This window comes from Eubalaena glacialis, chromosome 15 (genome assembly GCF_028564815.1).
Source record: "Eubalaena glacialis isolate mEubGla1 chromosome 15, mEubGla1.1.hap2.+ XY, whole genome shotgun sequence".
Lineage (NCBI taxonomy): Eukaryota > Metazoa > Chordata > Mammalia > Artiodactyla > Balaenidae > Eubalaena > Eubalaena glacialis.
Window position 1 is genome coordinate 72,223,702 of NC_083730.1, and position 13,490 is coordinate 72,237,191.

The 13,490-nt window shown below is 52.8% G+C and overlaps 1 protein-coding gene across 8 annotated transcripts in view; it reads right to left on the reverse strand.

Annotated features, from left to right (window-relative positions):
- Positions 1–723: 723 nt before the first annotated feature.
- ASCC2 (activating signal cointegrator 1 complex subunit 2) overlaps positions 724–13,490 on the reverse strand; it is a 41,394-nt gene continuing 28,627 nt past the window's right edge. For all 8 annotated transcript variants that reach the window (XM_061168931.1, XM_061168937.1, XM_061168932.1 and 5 more), the window contains 5 exons: positions 7,229–7,322; positions 7,013–7,143; positions 6,346–6,445; positions 5,031–5,110; positions 724–3,705 (listed from right to left, as the gene is read on the reverse strand). In XM_061168931.1, the coding sequence (XP_061024914.1) occupies positions 3,534–3,705; positions 5,031–5,110; positions 6,346–6,445; positions 7,013–7,143; positions 7,229–7,322 (577 nt within the window). In that variant the 3' untranslated portion in view covers positions 724–3,533. The remainder of the gene's footprint in view (positions 3,706–5,030; positions 5,111–6,345; positions 6,446–7,012; positions 7,144–7,228; positions 7,323–13,490) is intronic.

The window sequence follows — 13,490 nt, forward strand, 5'->3', positions numbered from 1 at the left end:
TCCTCTTCCTCATTTCCCATTCTTCCCACTGGCTATCTCCCCACAACTTCCTGGAAAAGCTGGGCAGTGAGCCCCATTGTCTTAGCCTGCTTGACCTCTAGACTGCGGCCTAACACTGCATTCTCTCTTCTCTGCCCCCCTTCCACATTCACCCTGGATCCCTTGACTTTCCCACCTCCTGGCCCCCTCGCAGGTCTCAGTGCTCCCCAGCCTCTGCTAGCCCCATCTTAGCCTCCAGCCTTAGAGAGACTGGACACAAAAATGAAGAATCATTCAGTGGGCTTAATGGCAGACTGGACACACAGAGGAAAGGATACATGAATTTGAAAATAGAAAGTTTAAAAATGGAACTCAGAGCATCTGAGATCTGGGGGACAATATCAAACAGTCCAACATACATGTAATCAGAGTCCCATCAGCTTGGTCTGCTGAAATGGCATTTCCCATCCTCTTGTTCTGCAGCTGCTACTTGTATTTTTCTTTCTTTGTAAGAACAGTAGTAAAGAGGATGCGGGTGTGGGGGAAATGAATGGTAGGTGGCTTCGGGGTTAAGAGTTGGCTTTAGGAGACAATCCTGGGACCAAATCCTCCCTCAGTCACTTGCTAAATGTGTGACCTTGGACAGGCCACCTACCCTCTCTGTACCTCGGTCTTCTCATCTGTACCTACTGTGTGAGGATTAAACAAGATAATGCAAGGAATGAGCCAGGCAGAAACTCTGGCCACGGTTAAGTGCTTTTTATTCTAATTACAAATAATTGTGGTCTCACCACCATCGTCATCCATGCTCTTATCATCATTTTCAGTTATGTACATTCCCTTCCAGACTTGGAAAAATGCAAAAAAATTTTTTCCTAACATTTTCACAATCATGGTGCATTACCATGTACTCTGCTTTCACATTTATTCTTAAATTTTTTTTTAAAATTCTTGAATATTTAGTTTCTTATGTTGCTACCAAGTATTCATTGACATCATGTTAAAGGGCTATACAACACCCCCCTGCATTTTTGGTGGGTTTAACTTTTAGTTTTGTTTGTTTGTTTCTCTCCCTGTATTATTTAACCCAAGCTTCTGGTGTGGCTGGGATAGGCAGGTTCTTGCCAAGTATTTACTCTTCCAAACTGCACCTAGCCATCTCAGAGGGCCACTCAGAAAGGATCTGTATCCATGGGCTCTGGGCATGTTACTTGCCCTCCCTAGGCTGCCAGGGCCCCTTTGAATGGCTCTGCCCACCCACCTCACAGAGGCACAGGTGCACTCTTCAAAATGACATGTCCACCGTCACTGCCAATCATGGACTAGAGACAAAGACACTCAAGTCTTAAGTCCTCTTGGAGGCACAAGGTCTTAAAAGCTTCCTGGGAAATGCCTGTGATAGTCATGTTCTCTGCCAGGGTACAGAGAAGGCACTTAGAAAATTCCTGCTTAGGAGCAGTCATGGGGGTGGTAGGGCCCAGTGACTGAGTGGGCAGGGTTCAGAGCCTCCATCCCACTTCACTTATAATGCTGCCCATCTTACACCCTGGGGCCTCCTCGGTGGATCTAATTGGCACCAAGTGGAAACCATTCATCTGGTCCAATGTACCCACTTTATATATAGGAAAACTGAGGCCCCAAGAGGTGAAGGGGTACGTCTGCCAGCACTATTCTGGATGACCCCTGAGCTGTTTCCAAAGCAAGCCCGAAAGGATGCCCTCATGATCTGAAATGGAAAATCACCTTGAGGTGATTCTTCAAGGGAGACTAAGTTGGACCTAGCACTACTTTCTGGAAAATTTCAAAAATCCCCCGTCTTCTCAAATCCTTTAAACCAGGAGGCTAATGTGAAGCCTGAACTCCAGGTGGTCAGGAGGTACAGATGACAAGTGAAGGTGTGAGGGGCTGTATAAACAGTAACAGGTAAGGCAGGTAAAGCCCAGGAGCCCCCCCAACCCACCTTACTTCGCTCCAGGGCCAAGGGCTGGGCTTGAGCAGCTCAGAGAGAGAAAAAAAAATGGGCCTGCCACTGAGCTGGGTCCCTGGCAAATGCCTCCAGGAGGAAACAGAGTCTTCCTGCTGCCTGTCAGGACGGCGGTCCCTGGGCCTGATCTCAGCTAATTTGAAAGCGCGAGGAGAGGACACCACCTCCATATCTGCTCTGCATCTCAAACACACCGAGAGAACTGGCTCGACAGAGGAATTGCTATTGATTTCCACTTGTGCAGGCTGACCTAACAAAACCAATTCATCAAGTGCCTGTCTGCCTCGCTGCTTCAGACTCTCATCCTAACCATGTGCAAATAAATTGCACTAGCATCTAGGGTGATTTGTCAAGGTCCAGCTGGGCAGGGGCCCTGGCTTCCACCGATGGCTCCAGGCCAGGCTGGTGGGGGGTCAGCCCAGCAAATGCCCTGCTGCTGATCCGCCACCGATCAGCCACATTCTGGGCGGCCCAAGAATCGGGATGTCTGGCAGCTGCGGCCATGCTAGGAGCTGGTTGGCCATGCCTGGGAGGGGGCTTTGAGGAACAAGGCCCAAGTCCCACTCGCTTCAACAGGACTTGGTAGTGACATCGTCACTTGTTTCTTCCTGTCTCCGACCCCTTGATTTTGGAGGATTTAATGGAACGTCTGTGCAACCAGGAGGCACTGAGTTCTGGTTTTGGCTTGGCCACTGGCCCACCATCCTTGGGCAGCTATGACATGGAGATGACACCACCCATGGGGGCCCAGGACCCTGAAAAGGCCAGGGGTCAGACTGGGTGTCAAATCCCTGTTCTCCCACCTCCTGGCTGTGGGCGGGCAGCCACCTTCAGTTCTCAGTGCCTGGCCTCCCTCATCTGTACTATGGGGCTGAAAATCGTACCTACCTACCTCCTACGGTGGCGGTCGTGGGGACTGAACAAGCTCACGGAAAGGACTGCAGGGCCTCACACGCTCAGCCCCTGCTTCCGCAGGCAGGGACCAGAGGCTCAGAGAAGGGAGTGATGTTCTCTGGGCCACACAGTGAGGCAAAGCGAGATCAGGAGGGGTGAAAATGAGAGGCAAGCATGAAAGGCTGATGAAAAGAGCACCGCCCTGCCGCCTTCCTCTCCTGACGGCGGCTGTCATCGAAGCACTAGGACACAGGGGGAGCGGGTCACAGGTCCAGCACGGATCATTTCTTGAAAGGGTCAAAACTTTATTCGCAGGGCTTTTTTTTGTGTGTTTTTTTTTGTTTTTGAATACACAGGTTTCCTGCCGTCCAGGGATAAAGGGACGTGGTGTCCGGCTGCACGAGGTTTGGGGGCTGGCCTTGGGGCTCCAACCCCGTCCCTTGCACCTGCGCGCTGGCCGCTCGGTTCCTCTGCTGTGGATAAGGCACTGTGTGTTCTGCAGGATGGCGCTCACGGCTGGCTGGCAGACGACGAGGCGGCCTTCTCAGGGGCTGCGAAGCTGAGGCTGTCGAGGGGTGGACTTGAACGTGGGGCCTGGCAGGGGGCCAACTGGCGAGGAGGCCCCAGGCTACGGTACCTCAGCCTGGCAGGTCCGGCTGGCCCTGGCGCAGTGGCCTCAGGATGGAATCATGCCTTTGCTTCTTTTGCGGTCAGTCATGGTTCTCCGGTTGTGGTTGGCTCGTGTGGCCTTGCTGGATTCCTTCTTCCTGCGTTCCTGTGTTGTCTCTCGGCTCTGCCCGTGGCCCCGGGGGTTGCCAGCCACTGCCGTCGAGCTGTCATGCCGGTACCTGAGGGAGCAACAACCCGCCCCCACAAGAACCCATCAGCCGAAGGAGGAGGCCCTGATGGGAAGAGCCCTTTGCCTTCCTCGGAGGTCCCTGGGAGAGGACACAAAGCTTGGGCCGGGATACCCCCGTCCCAGCTTCCAGGGGGAGGAGAAATGGAGCCCAGCAGGGGCAGGGCTGTGGGCGCTCCGGCCAGCGCCGTGCCCTCTGTTTACTCTCCTCTGAGCCCTGCCTCCCGATGGGCCTCTGGCTAAGCTCTGAGGGTGGACCAGCTAGCGGGATGAACGCAGCCCACAGTGCAGAGAGGACGAGGGCCTGGGGATGGGCCCCTCTCTTCTCCACCCAGGGCCACGTGATACAGATGAGGTAGGACTCCAGTTCTACACCCCAGGGCCTTGCTTGGTGGCCTCCCAAGACCGAGTGCACTCAGATATGACCTCGGGCCTCTTCAGACCACATCAGCTGCTGGGTTTACCCAGAGCTCTGTGCTCAGGGGGCTGTGATGGATCAGAGGTCAGAGTCACTCTGCTCTCTGCTCAACAACCTTCTGTGGCTCCCGGCTGCCTTCAGAATGAGATCCAATGTCTTCCCCACTTGGTTAGGCCCCCTGCACCCAGTGGGCAGGGCTGTGAGAGTCCCAGGGCCAGGATGGGGGACTGGGCTTGAAACCCCTGGCTTGGCTTTAAGTAGAAGAGGGACCTGGGGCAGGTCCTTGGGCCCTCTGGACCACACCCCACCCCCAGGAAGACAAGGGGGTGAATTAGAGGAGTCTCTGGTTACCTGTTCCCAGCTCCCCTCCGAAGGCCCCCCTCCCTGACCACCCTGAGCTTTCTTGCCTTTTTCCCCTCACATGACAAACTCCTTTGCACACTTTCCACCTTTAAGGGCCCAGCTCACATGCCCCGTCCCTAACATGCCTCTCTCGGCCATAAAGGATACGTGTCTGTCTGTCTGTCTGGGCTCTTCCACATTTTACACTCTGCCTGACACCAGCGAGCTGTGGACACATCATGCTCCCACACTGGGTGATAAACCCCTTGGAGTGTCTATCAAGTAATGGTTACAAGTGTGGACCCCAGAGATAGGCCACCTGGACTCAATCTTTGCTCCACCACCTACTAGCTGTGTGACCTTTGGTGGGTTACTTAACATGTCTGGGCCTCAGTTTCCTCATCTGTAAAACAAGGATAATGGTAATAGTAGCTACTTCATAGGTCTGTTGCCAGAACAAAATTAACACATGTAAAGCACCTGGGGTTTGTGTGTGGGCTTCCTTTGTGGTTGGCTGGGCTTCCCCTTCCCACCAACACAGCCTCTTAAATGCTCACCCCTTCCTGGCCAGGAAGGCCATGCGCCTGGCTTCTGCTTTTTCCCGCAGCACTGCAGGGTCCTGCACAAAATGGTCAGGCTGTGGAGGGGAGGGGAGAAAAGAATCATGAGCTGCCCCATTTCCCTAAGCTGAGGTGAGGCTGCACCTGGCCCAATCCTGGTGACACCCCCATGCCAGAAGTGGGGCTAAGCCACAGTGCGGCTGGGCAATGCCCCAGAATGGAGCCGGCTTGCTACGGTCCAAGGTTTCCACCAGAAGCCCCTCCTCTGACCCTCCCACCAATTTCCAGAAGAGAGGCAGCTAAAGATGGCTCCATCATAGCAGGAGCACGATGATGACAGGTGGGAGCAACGGGGGAAGGCCAGGATGGCCGCCACGAGAGATCACACGGGGCCTGGAAACCCAAGAGAGCGCCCTGGAAGCCGACTCCTCCCCCCGCTGGCGCCACAAGCAATGGGCTGCAGGAGTGCCCGCCCTGTGCCAAGGTGGGGAGAGACTGGACTAGCAAGAGAAAGCGGGACCCAAGGACCACAGACAGGCTTTGGGGGCCCGAGCTGTTTCACAAAAACAAAAACAAAACAAGGGGAATTAGTAACTTTTGAAAACTTCAGGATTTGACATAAAAATCCAGGCTGATCCCTTGCCTGGAAGAAGGGAAAGTCCTGGAGGGTCCGGGCCTCCACAGTGCTGAGGAGCCCCTGGGCAGGGCGTGTGTGTCCCCCCACCTCAGTTTCCATCAGGCCCCGCTACTCATTTACGTTGGTGGCCTGGCCCCGGACACGTCTGAATTTGTCACCCTGGCGGGAGGACATGGGGGAATCCAGGGGTCCCAGGCTGCCGCCCCATTCAACCTGAGCAGCGCTGCTCTTATCTGTTTTATACGAGGCTCTAGTTAAGATTTCACTTGAAGAAAAAGTTTAGCGGCTAAAGACCAGAATTTTCTAACCCATCATCCCAGATGACCTCCAAAGGGCCCTTAGGCTCTAACGCCTCTCTGATTTCAAGAATTGCCAACCTGGGCACGGAGGCCAGCAGCTGACCCTCTCCTGGGCCCCAGGCTCCTGGGCCTAATGAACCCAGCAGCTCCAAGGCCCTGCCTCTGATCCATCCCCTGGGCCCTCACTGGGCAGCAGAGGCGGGTTCTAAGCCAGCAGCTCTCCAAGCAGACATCCTGGGCTCAGAGGGACCCCCACCCTCCCGGACAGTGATGCTGGAGCCGCCTCAATGCCAGGTTCAGGGAAGTTGGGTGCAGATCCCGATTCACCTCTCAGAAGTGTACCCTCCCCTTCACCTGCCATCTGCCAAGGAGGTACCTTGGGGGCCTCGTCCTCAGCCTCCTCCTCCTCCTCCTCATCCTCCTCCTGCCCTTCTCTGGGCACTTTGGTTCTCAGCACCTGAGGGATGGTGAAGGGCCTGAGGGTTTAGAGAGAAAGTGAGATCAAAGACTAGATTAAATCTGAAGAGTGAGCCTCAGGGAGGAGGGAACCCCACTGGGTGAGAGGGGCTGCCAGGACGGGGAAGGGCTCAGGAGGCCGGGAAAAACCAAAGTGCTTTTGAAGCCAGCTTTGCTCCAGCCCCTGGATTCTGTGTGGGTACCAGGGTCTGACGCGGGGGCTTCAGGGAGGCTGAGCTGGGGCTGTGGGGGTCTCCAGTTCTCTCTAGTCAGGGCAGCTCTGCTTTTACCGGGGAATTGGGGAATCTCCATAAGATCCCATTGGGAAAAGTTTTCTGCAATTAGGAAGAAAAATGTAAAACTCCTGCATGAGACCCAATAAATGCTGCCTCACTCAGGGTAGGTTGGACCAACCGGCCAAGGGGGTGGCTGGGGTGGAGGGACCACTGGACTAGGAGTCAGGAGGCCTGGGTTCGGGCCCTGGTTCTGCCACTGACTTGCTCACGTGACCTGGGCCCTGGCTCCCTGATCTGTATAAACAAGAGGCTGTGGGAGGCCGCTCTGCCCCTGGAATTTGACAGCCTCACCTGCGGCTGATGAGCTCATCATCTGAGTCTGCGTCGTTGGCGCCCACCTGGTTGCCATCATATGTGTCATCATACTCATCCTCATAGTCGTCACCGCGGTAAGGCGAGTCCTCCCCTGGCTGCACTGGCACCTGAGACGGCAGAAGTGTGGGTCCGAGGGGCCCGGGGCTGGCCGGTCTCCCCCCGCAGCACGGCCGGTGGCCTGGGGATGCCTACCTCCTCCGTCACCACGCTGTACTGCTCGTAGCGCCGCCGCTGCGCCACCACCTCCCGCTTGTCGTTCAGCAGGCTCCGCGCGCTCTCCTCCTTCCTGGCACCGAGAGGGAACAGCAAGGAGACACAAAGGAAAACCATTAGGCTTTGAAGGCATGGGAAGGGGCTGCAGCTTCCATGGCTCACTTCTCCCTGCCTCAGGCTGCCACAAATTGAGATCAAGCACCGGTGGGGGCGTGGGGCTCACCGCTGCTGGTGCCCATGTGACTGGGTCCAGCCACTCTAGAGGGCACCCCAGGAGCAGCTGTTAAAGTGGAAAACATGCCCCTCCCTTCAGCCGGGAGACTCCCTTTCAAGGCGTCCACCCTAGAGCAACGCTGGCCATGTGCACACAGAGGTCTGATTGGGGATTTTCTTTTCAGCATCGTTTGTAACAGTGAAAAACGGAGAGCAACTCATGTCCATCACGGGTGAAACGGCCAAAGGACATGTGCTCCCTCTGTGCCACAGAATGCTGGGCGGCAGCTCTCAAGAATGACGGTGATCTATTTGTGCTGATGGAGAAAGAAATCTAAGACATTCTCCAGGAAAAAAACAAGCAGAGAAAAACGCACAGTATGATCCCATCTGTATAAAAAGCAGAAAGCAAACCAGAACAACTATCTCCTCCTGTGGGCACATACCTATCTATGCACATAAATGCACAGAGAGAGGGCTAGTAAGCCCCCTGCCAAATGCCTGGTTACTCCAAGGAGGGGCCTGGGGTTATCCAAATCTTTTAAAACAAACACAAACTGAAGAAAGAGCAAGGCCACATGTCGCTTTCTTAGTGAGCTCAGGGGAGCCCTAGGCGGCCTCAGGGTGTGAGGGGCGAGGAGGGGTCCCAGTCTCTCACTTTCACCCCCGCTTTAGCACAGGGCCTCGTCCGTCCTGCAGTTCAATCTTCCATGTCAGATTGCATGGCAAGAAAAAGTCTGAAAGTTTAACTCCTGTCATATCACAGGGGAGGAAAGTCGGGGGCAGGGGAGGGAAGGGGAGAGACGTGTTTGGGAACACAGTGAGCTGTAGCACAGCCATAGTGGGGACTCAGGCCTCTTGACTCCGGGTTTTGCAAATCTGTAGAAAACCTGGTTTGTCAGACACACAGGCCTGTGGAATGTAGTTTCTAGCCCTGCAGGGGAAATCAATATGAGATGCCAGGAAAGAAAATCCAGCTTAGCTGTGAAATCGGGCCTCTGGAATGTATCAAGGGTAAGGGGAAAAAAAAGAAGAGACACAAAGTCCATAGCATTCATAAAAATCTTCTATTAACTGGCTTTTGGTGCAGGGAGGGGCAGGCGCCTGAGTCTGGAGGGCTGTGTCTGGCCTGGGAACCTGGTGCAGGTCAGGACTGCAGCCTCCAGCATGGCGGGTTAGGATTTGCTTCCTTTGACAGTTTTTATAAAGGGCCTACTATATGCTGGGCAGGGTGCTAAAGCTGGGTTGGGGAGAGATTCAGAAAAGAGTAAGATCTGGATTTGCCCTTAAGGAGCTCAGTCTAGTGGCAAAGAGCAGAAGTGTGCTAGATGAAGGTAAGCATGTCCTGGAAACACAAGGAAAGGAGAAATGAACTGGGGTGCAGGGGGCCTAGCGGGGGGGCTGGAGAAGGGGTAATGGAGGCTCCATGGTGCAGAGACGTTTGTCTGGACCAGGGAAAAATCTTGGTCCACAGGAAAGTTTCAGCTCATGCCAGGAGAGGGGGCGTGTGACTGTGGCCTCGGCCCTTACCTGGCTCTCTTTGCCACGTTGAGGGCTGGAGAGAAAAGAGGCAGAGAGGAAATGAAAGGGGCCAAGCATGTCCAGGTGGTTGGTGCCACTGGCAGAAGCACACCCATTCAATCAACACACGTTTCCTGAGGGCCTGCTAGGTGCCAGGCCCTGTGCTGGGCCAGGGGACCAAGGATGGATGAGAGCTGTCACTGTTCTCTCTGCCATATCCCATGGCTCCCGGTCTACCTGGCCCTCAGTCCCGGCAGTAGGGAGGTTCTTTCACACGGTGCGCCCTCTGGTTATGTTGCTCCCAGAAGGACCACAGAGAAGCCTGGCAAACTGCACCTGCCCCAGCTGGGTCCTAGGAGAGGACATGGGTAAGGACAGAGGAGCCTGGTGCCCTGGGTACCCCATCCAAGAAGGTGTGGCTTTGGCCCCATGACCTCATTTGGAGCCAGAGAAGGAAATGAAAATCAGGGGCAAAACCAGCCAGGAAAAGATCCATCTGACCCCGAATAGCCAAAGCAAACTTGAGAAAGAAAAACGGAGCTGGAGGAATCAGGCTTCCTGACATCAGACTATACTACAAAGCTACAGTAATCAAGATAGTATGGTACTGGCACCAAAACAGAAATATAGATCAATGGAACAGGATAGAAAGCCCAGAGATAAACCCACACACATATGGTCACCTAATCTATGACAAAGGAGGCAAGAATATACAATGGAGAAAAGACAGCCTCTTCAATAAGTGGTGCTGGGAAAACTGGACAGCTGCATGTAAAAGAATGAAATTAGAACACTTCCTAACACCATACACAAAAATAAACTCAAAATGGATTAAAGACCTAAATGTAAGGCCAGACACTATAAAACTCTTAGAGGAAAACACAGGAAGAACACTTTTTGACATAAATCACAGCAAGATCCTTTTTGACCCACCTCCTAGAGAAATGGAAATAAAAACAAAAATAAATAAATGGGACCTAATGAAACTTAAGAGCTTTGCACAGCAAAGGAAACCATAAACAAGACAAAAAGACAACCCTCAGAATGGGAGAAAATATTTGCAAACGAAGCAACTGACATAGGATTGATCTCCAAAATATACAAGCAGCTCATGCAGCTCAATATCAAAAAACAAACAACCCAATCCAAAAATGGGCAGAAGATCTAAATAGACATTTCTCCAAAGAAGATACACAGATTGCCAACAAACACATGAAAGGATGCTCAACACTAATCATTAGAGAAATACAAATCAAAATCACAATGAGGTATCACCTCACACCAGTCAGAATGGCCATCATCAAAAAATCTACGAACAATAAATGCTGGAGAGGGTGTGGAGAAATGGGAACCCTCTTGCACTGTTGGTGGGAATGTAAATTGATACAGCCACTATGGAGAACAGTATGGAGGTTCCTTAAAAAACTAAAAATAGAACTACCATACGACGCAGCAATCCCACTACTGGGCATATACCCTGAGAAAACCATAATTCAAAAAGAGTCATGTACCACAATGTTCATTGCAGCTCTATTTACAATAGCCAGGACATGGAAGCAACCAAAGTGTCCATTGACAGATGAATAGATAAAGAAGATGTGGCACATATATACAATGGAATATTACTCAGCCATAAAAAGAAACGAGATTGAGTTATTTGTAGTGAGGTGGATGGACCTGGAGTCTGTCATACAGAGTGAAGTAAGTCAGAAAGAGAAAAACAAATACCGTATGCTAACACATATACATGGACTCTAAAAAAAAAAATGGTTCTGATGAACCTAGGGGCAGGACAGGAATAAAGATGCAGACGTAGAGAATGGACTTGAGGACACGGGGAGGGGGAAGGGTAAGCTGGGACGAAGTGAGAGAGTAGCACTGACATCTATACACTACTAAATGTAACATAGATAGCTAGTGGGAAGCAGCTGTATCACATGGGGAGATCAGCTCGGTGCTTTGTGACCACCTAGAGGGGTGGGATAGGGAGGGTGGGAGGGAGACACAAGAGGGAGGGGATATGGGGATATATGTATACATATAGTTGATTCACTTTGTTATACAGCAGAAACTAACACAACATTGTAAAGCAATTATACTCCAATAAATATGTTAAAAAAAAAGGATCCATCTGAGAGCCAGAACATCAGTCAAGGAGCAGTAGCTTCGGAGACCATATTTGGAGCAAGTTGCTTCCTTGGCCTCCTACAAGCCCAGAGAACACGCGGGCTCTCCTGAAACGTGCCACCTTTTCCCCCCTTGTTTCCTCCAGCCTATCCTTCAAGACCCAACTCAAACTGGCCCTTAGTGGGGTGACACCCACTTTTGAACCTCTAAAGAGCCTGAAGAGGCAATAAAGCCCCCCTTTTCCAGGTGAGGAATCAGGGGCTCCAGAGAGGCAATGTAACCTTCCCAAGGTCACACATCTTCTACCAGCAGAGCCAGGGCCATAACACAGGCCTCCTGACTCAAGTCTGCTTGGCTACTTCCTGAGTGGTGTGATCATAGGCTGGCCCCTTATCCTTGACAAGACTTAGTTCTGCCTCCCAGGGATGATGTGAGCATGAAATCAGACAATGAGCAGAAGTGGACCTGGCACCTGCTGAGCTCAGCAAAGGGAATCCTATTTCTTTCACTACAGGACTTGTCAGAGCCTTTAATGTACTAATGTGCCCTGTGACTCTCCAGGAGGCACACAGGGTACACAGACATTTTTGGCAATAGAACTAATTTGAGAGAGAACACTTATTATCTTCCAGGGCACCACTGTCCAGTCCAAAGGAGTTAGGGGACCCCACCTTACACACACCGCCTCCTTCCTTAGCTACTATACACCTGTGGCACATGTGCTCGGCGTCTACCCAACAACCCCCCTTTACCTCACCCCCACTCCTATCAGACCCTCATTTTGCTCAGGTCCTCCCCCTTCCCCCTTTTCTTGGAGCCCTGGACCTCGGCCCTGTGACCCAGTTCCCCAGTGAGATGTGAGGGGAATCTGGGGAGTTCTGGGAAAGGTTTCCTGGCCTCTAAGAGAGATGCAGAAAGACCTGGTCCAGACTTCCTCTTGGCTGTGTCATTTCTGGACGTCACAGCTGAAACAGCTGCAGTTACCCAGTGGCCCTGAGGGAGCAAGATGCACCCTTGATGATGTGGCTGCACCACAGGTCAACCAAGCCTAGACTTCCCTACCCTGTAACTGCCTGTCACGCAAGGGGACAGATTTCCTTATTACTTGAGCCACTGAGTATATCGTATCTGGTTTAATGACACACACACATTTTAACTCAACGGTGACCTGCCTTGTGCTACTTAATTTCTCACGTGCTCCGTGAAGGCAGGGCCAAGGCCCTAAGCCCCCCTGCCCTGCCCGCATCAGGACAGGGGTCCCCACTGAGGCCCCTCCGTGCCCCATCCTGGCACCTCTCCACTCTGTCACGGCTTGTTTAATGTCCTAAGTCTTTCCCACGGTCTCTGTGTCCTTTGAGGATGAGGCCTGGGCACCCTGCTCACCTTGTCTCCTGGTGTCTCTAGCACAGGATCTGGAGATAGTGAATCACTTAATAAATATTTGCTGTATGAATAAATAAATAATGAACACATGAACAGAGACTCTGCCCGGGCTACCCGGCACAACGAGTTCAGTAAACATTTGCTACCTGGTCTCTCTGCCAGGCAGCCGGGAGCTCCTTCGAGCACGGGTACAGCCCCCCTCGTCTGCCCCTCTCCCCATGGCAGGGTCATTCTGGCCTGGAACAGTGGCCACTGATACAGGAGAACATCGCCAGCCTGGGATCTGGGGATGTTGCAACGTGCGTGACTAAGCAGTTTGCAAATGCTTCCTGTCCAGCCAGCCAGATGGCTTTATAGTTGCCCTGTGCCGGGTACCCAGGCCAGCAGTCAGCCACGCTTCTAGCGTTGGACAGCCCTGGGAATGGGGAACAGCTTGAGCTTCTGGCACTGAGGCTCCTATCCCAAGAACGGGGCGGGTCCTCTCCCCTCTCTGACCCTCACCACCTTCATCTATGTGTTGGGGGAGAGGGCGGGCTGGACTCATCCAGCGGTTCCTAGATTTCTGGATTCCGCGAAGCAGCCCCATGCAGGAGAACGCTGGGGGTCTAGTGCAGGGCTGACGGTGTCTGATCCCGCCATTCTCCATCATGCCATGTGGCTGCTGACTCTCAGCCCCTCCAAGGGGTCTCCATTCCAAAGCCAGGTGATCTTTCCAAAACATATAATGTATCGGCTCAGGCGACCCTCACCATGCTCCCACGTCCTCGGGGCCACCACTCCTGCTGTTCACTCTGCTTGGAAAGCTTCTCCTGCCCCCTTTGCACAACTGACCCTTCCTCGTCCTTCCACAGTCAGTCCCACATCATTTTCTCCAAGGAGCCTTTCTGTCTGGACTGAAGCCCCGACTAGAGGCTTGGAAGTCTGTGCACCTCCACTTTGGAGAATCTTTTTCATCTGCAATTTCATGTTCCTTGTTTGCCAAGCTGATTAGTGCAAA